This window comes from Scatophagus argus, chromosome 19 (assembly GCF_020382885.2).
Source record: "Scatophagus argus isolate fScaArg1 chromosome 19, fScaArg1.pri, whole genome shotgun sequence".
NCBI classification, from domain to species: Eukaryota; Metazoa; Chordata; class Actinopteri; family Scatophagidae; genus Scatophagus; species Scatophagus argus.
Window position 1 is genome coordinate 18,967,910 of NC_058511.1, and position 16,618 is coordinate 18,984,527.

At 41.4% G+C, this 16,618-nt stretch overlaps 3 protein-coding genes across 4 annotated transcripts in view; 2 read left to right on the forward strand and 1 right to left on the reverse strand.

Moving 5' to 3' along the window:
• The window catches only part of nt5dc1 (5'-nucleotidase domain containing 1), a 52,210-nt gene extending 41,637 nt beyond the window's left edge, over positions 1–10,573 (reverse strand). Inside the window, exons 1-6 of the mRNA XM_046374069.1 lie at positions 10,133–10,573; positions 8,465–8,556; positions 7,823–7,894; positions 7,585–7,694; positions 7,386–7,465; positions 7,218–7,299 (exon numbers count right to left, since the gene is read on the reverse strand). Of these exons, the coding sequence (XP_046230025.1) occupies positions 7,218–7,299; positions 7,386–7,465; positions 7,585–7,694; positions 7,823–7,894; positions 8,465–8,556; positions 10,133–10,225 (529 nt within the window). The 5' untranslated portion in view covers positions 10,226–10,573. The remainder of the gene's footprint in view (positions 1–7,217; positions 7,300–7,385; positions 7,466–7,584; positions 7,695–7,822; positions 7,895–8,464; positions 8,557–10,132) is intronic.
• Positions 1,317–7,228, forward strand: col10a1b (collagen, type X, alpha 1b). Its single transcript, XM_046374068.1, has 3 exons — positions 1,317–1,472; positions 1,921–2,053; positions 4,639–7,228. The coding sequence occupies exons 2-3, from the start codon at positions 1,936–1,938 to the stop codon at positions 6,501–6,503; spliced, it is 1,983 nt and encodes a 660-aa protein (XP_046230024.1). The 5' UTR covers positions 1,317–1,472; positions 1,921–1,935; the 3' UTR covers positions 6,504–7,228.
• A 2,651-nt stretch (positions 10,574–13,224) lies between the features above and the next one.
• ndufaf4 (NADH:ubiquinone oxidoreductase complex assembly factor 4) lies at positions 13,225–15,090 on the forward strand. Of its 2 annotated transcripts, none has more exons than XM_046373910.1 (3): positions 13,225–13,411; positions 13,562–13,659; positions 14,537–15,090. In XM_046373910.1, exons 1-3 carry the CDS (start codon positions 13,276–13,278, stop codon positions 14,840–14,842), a joined length of 540 nt encoding a protein of 179 aa, XP_046229866.1. In that variant the 5' UTR covers positions 13,225–13,275; the 3' UTR covers positions 14,843–15,090. The 2 variants fall into 2 exon arrangements, with proteins under 2 accessions (XP_046229866.1, XP_046229867.1); XM_046373911.1 differs by having other exon boundaries at positions 13,565–13,659.
• Positions 15,091–16,618: the final 1,528 nt, after the last annotated feature.

Here is a 16,618-nt window from a genome sequence, read left to right on the forward strand (position 1 = left end):
TGATGTGAATTTCTCTCTTGGGGATCTTAGCATCTTAGTTTGAAACAACATCTATAAAGTGCCCACCTTAAAATGTTATTGGCTGGGGGCTACACAGTGCTGCACAAATGCAGACATCCGGGAACATCCCGACACAACAGAATACTACGAAAATAATAAAATAAAGGCAGAGGGAATGAATCAATATCATTATTTTGTATGATACTTTCATTCTCTTTAATCTCTGAATGCCACAGAGCAACATTTCTGTCTGATGTAAACACATTACTACATAACCTTTTCAATTAAAGCTCAATTTACTACTTAACTGTACAGAAAAAATACTTGCTGGATATTTGAAAAACCCTTGATGAGTGGATGACATGTATGAACACATTCACAACTGTAAGCCCTCCAGTGCATTAGTAGCTATGTTCCGAGTCACTCTCCTCAACTGCAGACCAGAGGCTGAAGGTACCAAATGAGAACCAAACCTCACTCCTGCCTCCTGGTGTCTTAAAGCTGCACTGTGGATCCCTGTGGCAAACTAGGCACCAGACTGTAAAAATCACACATGCAGTATACAGACCTGCCAGCATCATGGTGAGCTTTATACAAAACACAAATCAAGCCAGTGGCGACTTTAAAATTGCATATAAATCAGTGGACACTGCCTGTTTTCTTTAAAACCTAGAAATTACAGATAATAAAGAAATTCCACAACTGTCCAGCATCCTATTAAAGCTTAAGTTTAGATTGACCCAAAACTGACAGACATTAACTGTCTGGTATGTGTTGTCTATTCCAGTTTCACCAGTACAGAGTCTTCAGACTGGAGGAAAATATTGTCAGACTTACACAGTCTTTACTTTTCCAGAAAAACATCCTGCCACAAGTCACTCAGTCAATAACATGATGTTTTTAACAATAGACACCTGTGTTTGTGACATCTGAAATGCAAAAAAATAGGTTAAAAAGGGACACTGAGACCAGGAGTTTAACACTTCTGAGTCATCTGTCAAAAAGCACACACACACACTGCATGAGGATGTTGACTGCCACAAATATAACTGCATATCATCCATGCAAGACAAACAATGAAACTAACTTATGGAATTGTCAAAGGGATTTTGACAGGAATCCACTCACTCCTGCTCCATACAAACAGAGGGAACCAGATAAAGACAGAGGAGACAGGGAGGAGAGGGAGGACCGTCACCATGAAGTGAGAGGCCTCCTGAGGACATGGCACCCGTCATTAAAGATGACATCAGAGCAGGGAGGGCCTTCCACGCGAGGTAGATGCTCCAGGATGCTGGAGCCCTTCTCAGTATAAATACCTTGAGCCCAGTGCCCTGGGAAGCAGCAGCTGACATTCAGACAGACTGACTCCACAACTAAGGATATAACAGCGCAGCTCCAGGACAGCAGCCTCCGGATCCCCCCTCCCCTGACCCCACACACGGCATTTCTTTGGAGCATAAACCTTCCTGGTAAGGTGACAATTTTCTGATTTCAGGTTTAGTGCACAGAGGATTTCCAAGTGCAGCCTGAATCTTACTGAGGGGAGGACTGCTGGAGGAACAAGTGCAATGAGCCATGTGCTGAGTGCTTTACACTGGGAGAGATTTTGTGCCTGTGGCTTTTTTTAAGATTAAAAGTGAGAGAAAGGGAGATTGCTCAATTTAGTTTCTGATTACACAGTAAAACAAAAACTTTAGTCAGAGGGATTTTAAGCGTTTTCAGCTAGTCCAAACTGATTTAGATTCAGAAGCTGAGGATTTTGACATGTATTTGTACTCTTTTAAATTAACTGATGCACTAACCACAAAGCACTTCACTTTCAGTGGCAACTGTCAGTGAAGTGCTGCAGCACAGGTGCCATGCGAAAAAAAAAAAGACTGCAATACATCTTCTCATGAATGGATTCTGTCATTGCAGGTTTAGCTTCACAAGATGGACCTGAGGGTAACAAGTGTTCTCCTCGTCCTCCTAGCTTTGGCTGAGGCAACTCCGGACAGGTACTACCATGTGCCAAAAGTGAGCAAGACTCCTTACCCTGTCAAGAGTCATGGTGAGTCACATTTGTTGTTTCTAACCAGGGTTGTTTGTCTTAGAACATTTATATGACTATAAAAACCAAAAGCAATGTTGTGATGAGGGCAATTAACACAAATAAAGATGGTTCAAGCTGACTGAGAGAAAATAAGCAAGAACAGAAAAGATGCTTGTAAGTATTTATAACTCAACTCCAGCCAAGTTGTCTATTGCCATTGCCAATTTCATTGTCAATCACTACAGGCTGCACAGCAGAACTTCTTTCAGAAGTTCTTTCGTATCAGCTCCATAAACCATCTGCTTTCAAAGATTAAAGCAAGAAACATTTTGATATGACACACTCCTCCAGGAGTGACTAAACAACTCATTGTGATCTACTGTCAAGTCAAATTAAGGCCTGAGAATCATCTGAAATCATGATAACATGTGAACCCTGCTTATATGGCAGGAGAGTGCATCATTTAAAGTACCTGACTAATAATTTCTTGATTAATTTTGGATTCAAGCAATTGTCATTTTATTCAACTTGGCACACATCATCAAAATGCCGCCATTCCTCATTAACTGTCATCAAGGTGCAGGTCCAGCACAATGTCACAGTGGCTTAGAGAAGAAGGTTGGGGTTGAGCTGCTGTGTATATGTATGACTGTACATAACTCTGAGATGGCATATGGCTGTAAAAGAGTACTTGTGCACTGGATAAATAAAGGTGAAACACGAAAACTGTCATGTTTGCATGGGTCATAAAAAAAACCCACGCAATGGTCACAGAGTATCTGCCAGGATGATGTATAACACTATATTTTACTTCTCAACTATGCAATGGTTCAAATTTTGCATTGAAAATTTATTTCTCCAGTTTTGTTTTTGAAGAGGTTCTGATGTGGTTTGACTGTGACTGTCTCCTCATAAAAATAGACAGAAAGTCGACAATGAGAGCTCAAATTTGACAAATCTCCAAAACAGATGTTGTTACCACGTTGCAGTCACGCCCTAACAGACTGCATTGTGGTATTTAAATCACACCACACAATTAGAATGAAAAAAAAGAAAAAAGACAGACTGCACCAAAACACAAACCACCACAAATTTACTAAAGCTTCACTCTGTAGCTGAGATAATAAAGATAGTTTTTCCATGAGTAAGAAAAGATTCACAGGATAAAGACTCCAGCTAAGGGGGTGTTTATTGAAGACGACTAAACTGAGAATGGACATGGGACTATACGTAGAATAGTCATTTGCAGTGTGAATAGGTCATACGTGGCTCAACTCCTGGGGCTGCTATTGTGGCCTGTATCATCACCTCCCCTTTGTGGAGGTTATGGCTACCCAAAGGTCCAGTTCTGGCACAAATGTCCTTTGTGGGATTTAAAGCATGGCTTTATGTGGTTTGAAAATGACAGGCCAGTCACATCACTTCCTTCTCAAACACAACAAACATTTGAAAAGTGAGGTCAACACAACTCTATCTGATTCTTTGACAGGTCATACTTCTCTTTTGGCAATGATGCATGCAGAACTGTGGTGTGAAAAGGAAATCAGAGTGATAGCAGTTTTATCAGAGATGCTCTTTGTACACACTTCAAAGGAAAGTTCCTGGACTCTACCATTTGTGCTAAAGGCATTTAAACTTTTTAACACATTCTGTATGACCCGGATCAATGCTAAACAACCCCTCATTTCCTGTCATGTCTCTACTATAAAATAGAGACAAAAGATATACATATATATGTATATATATATATATATATGAATATATATATATATTGTGTATATATATATATATATATATATATATATATATACCACATGTTGGTTTTATAGGATATGTTTATTGTTATGGGATAAATATAGATTAGTTAGTGATAACCCACAGTAAAATAATAACAAACTGATGATACACAGCAATTTAGTACACTCATCTGACCTTGACCATAAACTCAACACAGGAAATGAAACAAGGTGATGTTGACAACTTGCAGACCACTAACTATACCTTCATAGCCATGGCCAATGCAGGAAATTAAAGGGTGCTGTATAGTGAGGGCAAATGAAACTAAAATGCACAAGAACTGCACTGGGTCCCACGCCTGCAGACATAAGCTTGATGAGAACATCACCTCAGACCAGTGAGAGCTCTATCCTGGGAAGAAAAAGGAGTGCTCTCCCCACAACCCACCCTACAATCACAGGGCGTAGTCTTTTAAGTCAGGTTGTGGTCTTATGGAGACCACCAAACCTTGGTTTAATCAAGGATCAAGGAGATGTCATATCTAAAAGGCAGAAAGAGTCTAAGAAATTCTTCAATTGAATTAATTTCTTGATCATATACATTCCATTTCAGTTTGTCATTTACTTGGAGAGAACTAAGGATGTCTTTATCACTTGTATTCTTGTATTTTCTGTATGTATCTATATCACTGTGTGGAATACTGCGCAATACCCTTTGTACATTTAAGTTCATGATTCAGTACAACAGACTGACAGTTCACTATATCCAGTTATAGACGTCGAACTAAACCAAACAAAGAACCGAGAAACCTGTGACATGTCCTGTGCATAATATTACTTAAATAACTATGTTTATGTTTTCTCTAGCTGTTGTAGGCCAGAGCGGTCCTCAAGGTCCACCAGGTCCCCCAGGTGAACCAGGACCAATGGGACCACCTGGAGCACCTGGAAAGAGTGCTGTAGGACATACTGGACCACAAGGCCCACCAGGACCTCCTGGAAGCCCTGGCTACTCTCAAGCAGGTAAACCTGGTTCCCCAGGTGCCCCTGGAAAATCAGGTACCCCTGGTATCCCAGGTGAGAGAGGTGCACCTGGCGCAACTGGACAAATGGGTCCTAGAGGTGCACCTGGCACACCTGGTATACCTGGGCCTGCTGGACTTTCTTCTGTTGGAAAACCTGGACCATCTGGCATCCCTGGGGCAATGGGACCAAGAGGAGAGCCTGGTTTGAAGGGACATCCTGGTGTTCCTGGTCTTCCTGGCACGAAGGGAGAGAGAGGTATTGGAGTTCCCGGGGTTCAAGGCTCACCAGGCCCAGTTGGTCCAATGGGCCCTTCTGGTATGCCAGGCAAATCTGGAATTGGTAAACCTGGTGCCACTGGCTATCCTGGGGAACCTGGCAAGAGTGGCATGCCAGGAAGAGATGGTAGTCCTGGGCCAATGGGTCCACAAGGGCCAAAGGGTCACACAGGAGCTCCAGGCACAGGGGCACCAGGGAAACCAGGCCAGAATGGTACCCCAGGTATGCCTGGACCTATGGGACTGAAAGGTCCACAAGGTCCTGCTGGTCAGCCAGGTGCCCCTGGCATGCCCGGTGTTGGTAAAACGGGCGAACCTGGAATCCCAGGAAGCAGAGGAGCCCCTGGTTCTCCAGGAACCACTGGTCAGAAAGGAGAGCCAGGCCCAACTGGTTTTACTGGTCAACCAGGTGCTCCTGGTCCTATTGGCCCAGCTGGTCCACAGGGTGCAAGAGGATTCCAGGGTGAGTCAGGCCCAGTAGGACCCAAAGGCGACATTGGTATGGTAGGTGCACCAGGGCCAAGGGGAGCCAAAGGCGAGCAGGGAGCTCCTGGTTTCACAGGAAAACCAGGTGCTCCTGGGGCAGTCGGCCCTTCAGGTATTCCAGGTCATCCTGGTCTACAGGGTCCAAAGGGTACACAAGGCCACGCTGGTGCCCCAGGACTTCCAGGTGCAAATGGTGCCCCAGGACTAAAAGGACATACAGGCCTCACAGGACCACCAGGAAAAAGTGGAGAGAATGGAAGGCCAGGACCCATGGGACCTGTTGGACCCCCTGGTTCCGCAGGTCCTCAAGGGTTTAAGGGGCATCCAGGTCCTCCAGGTCCACCTGGCCCAGCTGGCTTGACCGCCAAGGGAGTTTCTGGTCCTCACGGTGCACCCGGAATTCCAGGTGCCAGAGGTCAAGATGGTCTCCCAGGTCCTGCTGGGCCTCCTGGCCCCCCTGGCCCACCAGGAGAGGTGATTTACCACCATGAAAAGAGCATGCCAATCAAGTCCCACGAGGTTGTGATGTCTCATGAGGTTATGAAGGCCCCCATGTCCGCCTTCAGCGCTGTGCTGACCAGGGCCTATCCTCCAGCTGCAACCCCTATTCAGTTCAGCCAGGTTCTGTACAATGGGGAGCACCACTATGATGCCCAAAGTGGTGTGTTTACCTGCCAGGTCCCAGGTCTCTACTATTTCAGCTATCATGTGCATGTCAATGGTGCCAATGCACTGGTGGCCCTGTACAAAAATGAAGACCCAGTTCTCTTCACCTATGATGAGTACAACAAGGGCTTCCTGGATCAGATGTCAGGCAGTGCCGTTCTTATGCTGCATACTGGCGACAGAGTCTATGTCCAAGTCCCTGATGAGGAGAGTAATGGCATTTTTGCAGCAGATAATGTTCACTGCGCTTTCTCTGGGTTCTTGATTGCCTCAACGTGATTTCACAAATCCAAATGAACCTCAAATCCTTACAAAACATTAAACTACTCAGAGAAATAGATCAGTTTAGTAAAAAAAAAAATCCAAATTAACATTAAATAAAAAATACAGTTGTAAATTTTTAATCGTTTAACTCCCTAATTTGAATCTTTACAATAAAATGTATTCAATTTGCTAACAAATTATTAAATTGACAGTTATAAATAGTAAAATTTAAAAATAAAAGGTTCAAATTGATCCCTTTTCAAAGTTCACCGTGTGTTCTTTTGTAACTATAAGACACGTTAAACAATTTTCAAGTGGTGCTTTACAACTGCCTGTAACATTTACAGCATGTCTTTTATTTGTGTTTGTTTTTTATTCATGTCTGTTGTTTAAGAATTTTCCTGTAATATACATACAAAAGACACACAAAACTGTTGTACTATACGTTATTAGAGGTCAGCACATTCTCACAAGCACTGTGATCAGAACAGAACGAATGAACACAGAATGAGAAATTCAAACTGCATTTCTTTTTCAAAAAAACTATGTCTAATTGGTTGTGTTATGTACCACTTACTGACCAAAACACAGAATAAAAGTTCTAGTTTGAAAAAGAAAAATGTGTATTGTGTGTGTTTTGTTCTTCTTTACAGTATAGATTCTTAACAAGAAGACATGAGTAATAAGCTGAAAACTAAAATGTGTGCTTTTTTGGAATAAAGGTTGTACCTTTAAATGCAGAAGTGTTGTAATTGTGGTCAATGGCAGCCACCATGTCTTTCCAAAAGTCGGAATTCACCTCGTTTCCTCGCTTTAAAAACAAAGAGTTACACATTAATATGAGAACATGGGAAAATCTCAACCACCAATATGATAAGATACCTTACAAAATATTACCTTGTGCAACATGTCCACAACTCTTCCACAGAGAAGAGCCCCAGGTAGATCAAAGTAATTATCATAGAAATAGTATTTTGCTGCAAAGCCCGCCCCCCCCAAAAAAAATCAGTTAAGTAAATCGATAAAATCAGTGACATGTGATATGAAATCCCAGATAATGTACATTACCCTTCTTATATGGATATAGAAAATTTACCAGATCTTGTGAAGGAAGTGTTGAGGCTGTTGAAGTGCTTCCATTCCCTCTTTGGACCATAATGTTTGATGATGTCTTCTGTGCTAAGGTCAGTTGTTCCATGAGTCGCTCTAATCAAGCAAGAATTTTTGAAACTTTTTCATTATTCTACTTTAAAGATCTATATCAACTTTGACAAAGGAACTGAAGATATGTTTTGGGATGCAGATGAAATACATTTCAAGCAGCAAGAGCATACCGCAAGACGGTTCCATCTTCAGCCAGCTTCACAAGGTTTCCATCTTCCAGATCCACCACTAATCCTTTAAAACTGAACAATAAATTCAGTTCATTATCAGTACAGTATGAGCAGGGCCAATTAACATTTTCTTACTTAGCCACCTTGAACCCCGGAGCTATTTTTCCAAGTTTTTCTTGATCAGGCTAAATTTGATAGATGACTTAAGATGTGTGTGAACAACAGAGCATTCACATTTTCAGCCGAGCAGAACATTAATAGGTATATGCAGTTTTCATTAATCTATGTGTACCTATAGCTTATATGCTGTCAGTAATATGTCTTTGTGTATTGAAAGCTTGTAATTAACAAATATATAAAAGTGACAAAGGCTTTAATTTCATTTCAGGAATGCTTACAATCCTTTGAGTCCTGACATCCCAGTGTGATTACAGATTTACTTGAATTTAGGTACAGTAAACAAAGCAGAGGAAGAGGCGCGTTTAGCAGTGATGAAGATAAACTTTAATTGAAAGGCTGTATTTTTTTAACCACAAGTATCAGATGAATATAATCTTAATATCCCTAAAAACCAGTTAAGTATTCATTATAACTATGTCATCTTTTCCCCCTAGGCTGGAGGAACTGCTACAGCTGACTCACCAGAAATCCCAGGTAGCAGGGGTTAAGCTCAGCAGCTCCTTGTCATAGCCTTTATGCTCCACCAAAAACCTGGCAAAGCTCTCATAGATCAGCTGCAAAAACAATGAAGCGATAACATCACTTGCTGCAGTCATGATGCAAAGGACACCAACCATGTGTCAATGAATGCCAAAAATACACAGGTTTTTCTTCTAAGTTAACACTGCACAAATTGACTTTCAAGATTATTTCCTCCTTCTCTGACTGAAGGTGGACAATTTGCAGACTTTCCTTGAGAAATGGGCTGTTGGGGACATTGTACGTTCTTCGGAGAGAAATTTAGAGTTGCTGTTTAAATTTTGAAATACATCACTTATTGTGTTGTTGGATCTCCTCTTCAGTTAGTTCACAGTGATGTCTGTCTCCTGGTAATGGTTTAGTAAAAGGGATTTCGAAAGCGAAACTCTCTCTAGTTGAAGGTATGATGATCAGTGACATCTTAATGTTCCGACAACTGCCTAATCACTCACCAAACAGACACAGAGAAACATAAACACTCATTTGGAGCCATGTTTGCGTACATCTAATAAAATCAGTAACTCCTCTTTTTAGTTCTGTTTCGCTGTTCCCCAACTAGTTAGAAAAGTAAACTGAATAACATTGTCTGTTTGCTGACTATCTGGTGCTGAGCATGAAGTGTAAAGTGGATTAATCAGACCTTTATGACTGAAAACAGCTGCAAACTGTTGAAAGTCAGCTAGAAACAGCATCAATGCAAATGTATGGACTGGCAAACCAAAACAATGAGATGAAGAGGCAAAAAAGTTCCATAGGTTTAAGTGTACAGATTCAACTTATTTCACTGTGGGTTTGTCATAAATTACATGGCATATATAGCAGTCATTTGCTCCACTGTTAAAATTATACTGATACTATACTGTACGGATTATTCAAGTTTAAACAAGCTGTTTAAGCTTAAGGGACATGGTTTTTCAGTTAAATCAATCAATTGATCAAATAAAATAAATCCTAGTCACTAATTAGTCAACTGAGAATTTCTTTATGGGGCAACCCTTCCATGGTTCTATATCCTAGGCTACTGCACTGCCAGGATTAGAAGACATAAATGGGACATGCGTGGGACAAGCAACAGTAAAGGAACTCCAGGCCTGATAAAACCTTAATGACTGGCTGAGACTCAATAGTCATGTGTAGGTTTCTTTCTTGTTTGCTTTTGTTTTATTTATTTATTTATTGGGGGATGCATTCAGTGTCACCGAATCCATCTATGTCCTTTGAGTCTGCTGTCTTTGTGTCTCCTAAAAGCAGAAAAGACATTGTGATCTGAGAAGATGCTGTTGCCAATAGGCCCAGACTCTTCACAGCCATGTATGTATGCATGTATGCGTGATCATCACCGCCGACGTTCAACCTGTGAGTCACGCAGAGTGACTGCAGCATCACAAGCATCGCATCACTTCACACACACATCTATATTCTGCCACAAGCCACACCAACAGACATCTTCATCAGAATGTATTCGCACAGGCGAGACACAATTGACAAATGACCGTGGAGCGAAATTGATTGCTCTGTGCTATTTTTAATCCAGATGTGCTGCGGATCGAAGCGTCACGGCCACCGTATGATTATGTATTGGAGCTAGCTACACGCGCTACACACACTCACCCTGGAGGTCTCCTTCAGATGGTAGCGGCAGAGCGTGTGGTCCAGGTCGAAACCGATAACATCACAGTCCGACAAGCTGAAGTATTCGCTCATTATGGCTGAAGCTGGGGGGAACTGCAGGGAAAGCGCTCCGGAGCCGAATGTTACTATATACACATTAACTTGTGCACGACAGCACAACACTAACGTGGTGATATGTCAATGTCACTGAGTGACGGTGTGGATGGGATTGCGGTGGTCTGTGGACGCGCTGCTCAGTCTTCGCTAACTGTACCGCGAAAAGAATGCAACAAGCCCGTTTCCTACACCGAAGCGATTAGCACTGAACGGTTAGCGCCAATAAGTTACCCATATGGAGCCAGAAGTTAAACTCCTGTGTGCCAGAAGAAGGCGGCAGAGAGGCAAGTGAGGTAGCGTGCTGTGTTTCCGGGTGTGGGATGAAATCGTAACATCCAGTATATATGCGCAAAGTGAATTTGGAAAGCACGTTCAAATTTGCTGGCATAACTGTGCTTGGGTGTCCTGGGTCAAAAAATAGCTTCTGCCTTATTAACTTCTAGTGCATCCCCCTCATATGTACATAAAAAAAATATTGATTTTGAGGAAAACTTATTGATGGATAATATTTGCCCTGCTTTACTCACTGCTTTTAGCACATTTTTGGTGTCTCCTGCTGCCTATTTTGTGAGCAGCACCACCTGTTGTCAGATGAAAGATGCTGAACCATTTCCAGCTCACTTTCTTCTTAGACAGCGACTGTTTTACTCAAGCAAACATTCAAGCAACTGTCAAATAAAAATGCATTTGTTATACTAGGACACAGACTTTTACTAGACTTTTATTAATTAATTCAACCCTTGCTGTGTTATTTTTTAAATGGTTTTGGCAAAGGCACTCTTCCATTTTATCAATGTAAATGAGTAAAGGGAAAATGTACAGTGTAGAACAACCACAGAATCAACTAGTAGAGCGAATGATTGTTGCTGACTAGTAACTGATGGATGCAGGTAAAAGCCAGTGGGCAGTTTGTTCGTTTAAAAGCTGTCGGTTGAATATAACAGGGTAGTTCTTCTACAGTTGAACACACATTGGGTTTGGATCTTTAGAAAAAGAAGCATGGATGTGAATCATGTGTTGTTGCAAGATGGATACATGATGTTTTCATTCATTACTGAATAAAACTGAGCAAAATAGTTAAACACAATGTCTTTATTGTCATATAAGCCAAATTCAAATTGACCATGTCAGTATAATCCAGACACTTAAATTTATCTGGCATGTATGGGCTGTAGGAGGAAAGCACCTGGTGAGCCACCATGCTGCCCTCAGAGTGCAGGTAAATCAATCTCAGAACATCTGGGACATGTCCAATAGTTTTGTGTTTGTCGATATGTAGTCACTATGCAGTTTATGTAGTTGCAGAAACAACAGTGATTGTATTGCGATTCTTTGAACTTTTGATCTGCTTTTAAAGCTGCTTTGTTTGCTAACATTTTACTAGTCATATTCAGTTGTTTTGAGATGGGTTTGAAGACCCATATTTCTCAAAATAGCCCTATGCCTACGAACACTGGCTGTACACCCCAACCACACGTTCATAATAGTTACCTGGACAGAGTCAAATGCTTAATAAATAGCATGAAGCATGAAAAAATGACAGTGGAAATATGACATAAGCCTCCCTCCTCCCCAGTCTCTCTCTTCAGTAGACTTCTCTCTGAGTAAGTAACAGTGTTGTTTGGCGGCGAGTTCACAGTGAACCCTGTAGCTGTAGAGACAGGTGCTACTGGCATTTACCCAGTAGTTGTAGCTTCACATAGGGACGTTTTGGGCTGATTTCATCCCAATTCCAACAACTGAAGGAGAAATCTGGCCTGGGGCATTGATTGGTACTGGTTTCCCAGCCAGATGTGACAGATGTGAGAGACCCTGATCATTGCCTTTTTCAGCTATTCCCCTCTGGCAGGCGGTACAGATCTCTACATACGAGTACCACATGACATGTAAACAGTTACTTCCCTACTACTTATACCCTCACAAATAACTGATTACTGTCCATGCCTTTTCCCACTAAACTGAACTCTATGCCTTTTTCAATTGAACTGACAACTGTCAAGGCTTAATGCACCTTATACATACTATTGCTTACCCTGCACATAGTCTGTGCTTTCCTTGTTTCCTTGTCTAATGTGTCTATGTATAACATGTCTGCATGGAGCAAGTACATTGTCTTGTTTTTATACACTATGTCCTCCCTGTATTTATTATGTCCCCCCCTGCACATACCTTCCAAATTCCTTGTAAAATATCTCGCTTATGTATATTATGTCTGTATATAGCATGTAAAATAACATAATTAAGCGTGAAGTGTCTATAATCTGTCATTGTTGCATTGTCTATACTGATTGTACTACTAGAGAGTGATACCAACAGCTAGAAGCAAATTCCTTGTATGAGTGAATGTGATTCTGATTCTGATTAAAGATCCAGTCTTAAGATTACTGAATTGCTTGCAGATTCAGATTTCCAACATGTTTGATATTTGGGATTTTACTGATTACATCAGAATTTTATGAACAGGATGCCAATGGCCCATGAGAGCAGCTGCAACTGCCAAACAACAGTAAACAGTTTCACCCTCAATGCTAAAATTAGCATTAGCATTATTCATTAAATATTTGATTCACTTTATCTCTTCCAAAAAGGACTTATAACTAGGCAGAACTATAAGATATTAATTACAAAGAGTGAGATTTATGAAATCAAGTCGTATGAGATCGTTAGGTTTAGATTTGCTATTGCTTGTTAAGAATTTTAACTTCAGCGTACAATGATTATTCTTTTCATAAATGTGATTAAATTCTTCATGTCATTATTTAAAACTTTGTGTCTTATAGCCTTTATTACATTTTTTTACGTTTTAATATCTCCTTATTTTCTTTTCCGTTTTTGTTTCCCCCTCTTTGAATTTTTTTCCATAATAGATAAACTAATAAACGAATAATAATAAATAAAATCTTCCAGCCACATGGTGTCGCTGCTAATTTCTGTCTTCGCATTTCCATTGTGGTATGAACCTTCTCGCTCACCGTCGACACTTTGAATAAACTTTATTGTTACCGGTATTTGGTAACCTCTCGAAAATGGGAGCACGGGTTGCGCGTATGTTCAGAAATTTTAACCTAGAAAACCGGGTACACCGAGAAATTTCTAAGGACAAGCCACAAGTAGCACCTCGACACGCAGTCAAAGCTCCGCCCTCCGCCGGCGGCTCTGAAGGTGAGTGTGAAAAACCCCGCTAACTTGTGTAACGCTCTCCTCGGGGGTCATGCCGTGCTGATTCTCCCCATCACGCATACGCACGAAATAAACTCTTCAATTAAACACTGAGCCCACTTCTCCCGTTGACGAGCTTGTTGTGTGTTTCAGCAGTGGAGACCAAGGACTTAGTGAACCAGAAGAACGACCCTCTGCTGGCCCTCCTCAAGTCTGTGTATGTGGAGTCGACAGATCCCGCACTCGCAGAGGTCAGACTAGGACACTGACTGTGTCCAATTGTATGAATGTCTGTTTGCTTCCATTCGAGATTGAATGGCGACCAGTCCAGGGTGAACCCCGCATCACGCCTGTAGTCAGCTGGGATAGGCTCCAGCTCCCCAGAGACCCTGACAGATAAGCGGTATAGAAAATGTGTGGATGGATAATAATGGAAGAAATTAGTGTTATGATTGCACCCTTGAATATATATTAACCCACTACTGCAAATAAAAGCACACCTCAGAGTAATCACATCACTGCTAGCTAACAACATGTATTTGCAGAGGCTCTTCTTGCTCATCTTTAATCGATAACTAAGAGAATTTGAATCCAGTCATCTAAACTTTAGAGAGAAAGTAACTTTCGTGTCTTTTTTTTGTTGTTGTTGTTGAAAACTTCTGACAAAATGAAACAGTCCTGCCGCTGTTCCACAGGCACAGAGAGAATCTTAATGAGAATGTGTCGAGCAGGTGTCATCGCTTTAGCTTGTTTCTGATTAGAGTGTGTTTCAGTTGCCCTCCCCTGGTCCCTCCCATATCCTGAATTGAGTGTTCTCAGGTGAGAAGAAGACGTGCTTTATTTATCTCAAACAGGATCTATACACATGCATTAACGTATGGAGAGTCAGAGTGAGGGCTGCCCTGTAGTCAGGAGCCCCAAATAGTTCTGGGTGTGGTGCTTTGCTCAAAAGCACCTTGGCAGTACCCGGGAGGTGAACAGGTACCTCTTCTACTACCAGTCCACACAGGTATTCAGCAGTTAGTCTTGTGTGTGTTGGTCACACTGGGAGAACAAAGTCTTTCCACAAAACACAAGGGGTTTTCTGACTGTTTAAGGCTCACATCCGTCTGCTTAACCTTTCGACAGGCATCAAAGGAAGCAATGGTGGGCAAAGAAGTGGAGCGGCGGCCGTTGAAGGTCAGTTTACCGGGAGACATTTACGGCCTGACAGAGCTCACAGACGTTCCTAAAGGCAAGCTGACCATCGCAGAAGCTCTGAAGGCCCTGAGCAGCCATCAGCTTCAGCCTCAGACGTGGACACCGGAGAAAATCGCTCAGGATTATTCTCTGGATTTGAAAGACACAAAAGCTCTTGTGGAGTTCTTCATCCCCTTCCAGGTTAAGATCATACCACCCAAGACTAAAACTGCCAAGCAGTTAAAGGCTTCTTAAGACTGGATTGTTGGTGAATGGTAGACACAATATTACCAAGTTTATTTATGTACATCAATACAATACAGTGCAATGGGAGAGTGACCAATCTGAAACTTATAAAGCAGAGTTTCTCAAGCCTGGGGTCTGGACCTTATGTGGGGTCACGTGATATGAAAATAGGATCATGGGATGTGTCTTAGTTTTGCATATTGATATTTGTGAAACAAAAAGAGAAAAACAAAAATAATAAAGTAAGTAAATAAGTATTCATTCTCCAATTCTTGTGAGATTTTTGGGAAACGGGGCCAGAGGTCTAAATGAGGGTTGAGAAGCCCTGGTTTAAAGGAACAGTTCAAGATTTTAGGGAACACACATATCTGAGACTGAGATGGCAAGATGGATACCAATCTCACATCAGCCTGGTTTAGCATAAACAGTGGGAGGGGAAAAAAACACTTCCAGCACCTAACTTCCTCTTTTTACAGTTTGTGTTTGTTTAAAGACTGTACTTGTGAGTGTGAGATGTGCGTTTTTAAATGTTGGACAAAACCAGGCTAGCTGTTTGTCCCTGCATCCAGTTTTTATGTTAAGCAAGGATAATCTTATTCTGAACATCTCACTCAGAAAACTTCTCAAAATGCTGAGGTTTTGCTTTATGGTATGAAAGACTACAAATGTTATAGGATGCATCTCTGTGACAACTAATGTTTAATCTTAAAAATTTGAGCTATGCCAAGCTAACTTCTCGGTTGGTAAACCAATAGATAACGAGAAACTGGAGAAAGTGTCTCCTTAGGCCTTTTTGACAGAAGGCATTTTGACTTGTCCCAGCAGGAAAATCACAGGTGTTCATTCAACATCAGCTATAGCTCTGGTGTATTACTGTCCTGTTATCTCATGGCAGTGTGACACAAGACCACCATGTGGTTTCAGCTAAATGAAATTCAGCTATCATTTATTTGTTTATGTATTTTTGAATATACTTGTGGTTTTCCACCACTGACATGTCAAAATGTCACTGGGGAAAAAAGGCCCACAGAGAGCACAGGCACAGAGTACATGCTCAGCAGCATTAAAACTCTCACTTATCAACATCAATATCGGCCTTAATCCATCAGGCTAATTTATGTTGTACAAATGTGAAACACAAACCTTATTTTCTGCATGTCAGTGGAGTTCTGTGGTGATTTAACACATTGATTTATATGAATTCATGAAGCAGCCATTTCAGGATAAGATAAACCTTTACTATTAGGGGAATTCTCAGTGTCATGTCTCAATGACAGGTATACTTGTGGGTGATAAGAGTGATCTTGTGGCACTTGCACCTACTCACTGCACATACGCACACTTCTTGAAAATAAGAGTATTCTGCCTTTTATGTTACTTTAGGTGTTGCATCCCCAATTATGTTTCACCTTCAAGTCACTGGAGTCAACAAAGACTAATATATGTTAATATTTTGTCACTGTAACCTTGTTATGTAAAAGTCATATTAAATCCGTTTCCACAGCCCAAGCACAGAGTAAACACAGTAAATAATATTTTGATAACACTGACCTTACTTTTGCAATAGCAGGCTCCATTTGTCATCTTTACCACCCACTTCACACACGCACGTGCCCAAAATCAGCACTTCCTCTCAATAAACCACGCCCCCTTCCCTAGTTTTACGTTTCTATTGGACGATGCTGGAAATTGGGCGTACGCCATAAGAAAGTCCACCTTTTTCCCATGCAACTGGCTTCTGTAGGTGTCAGTTATCACTGAATACAAAGCTGCGTCAAATTAACG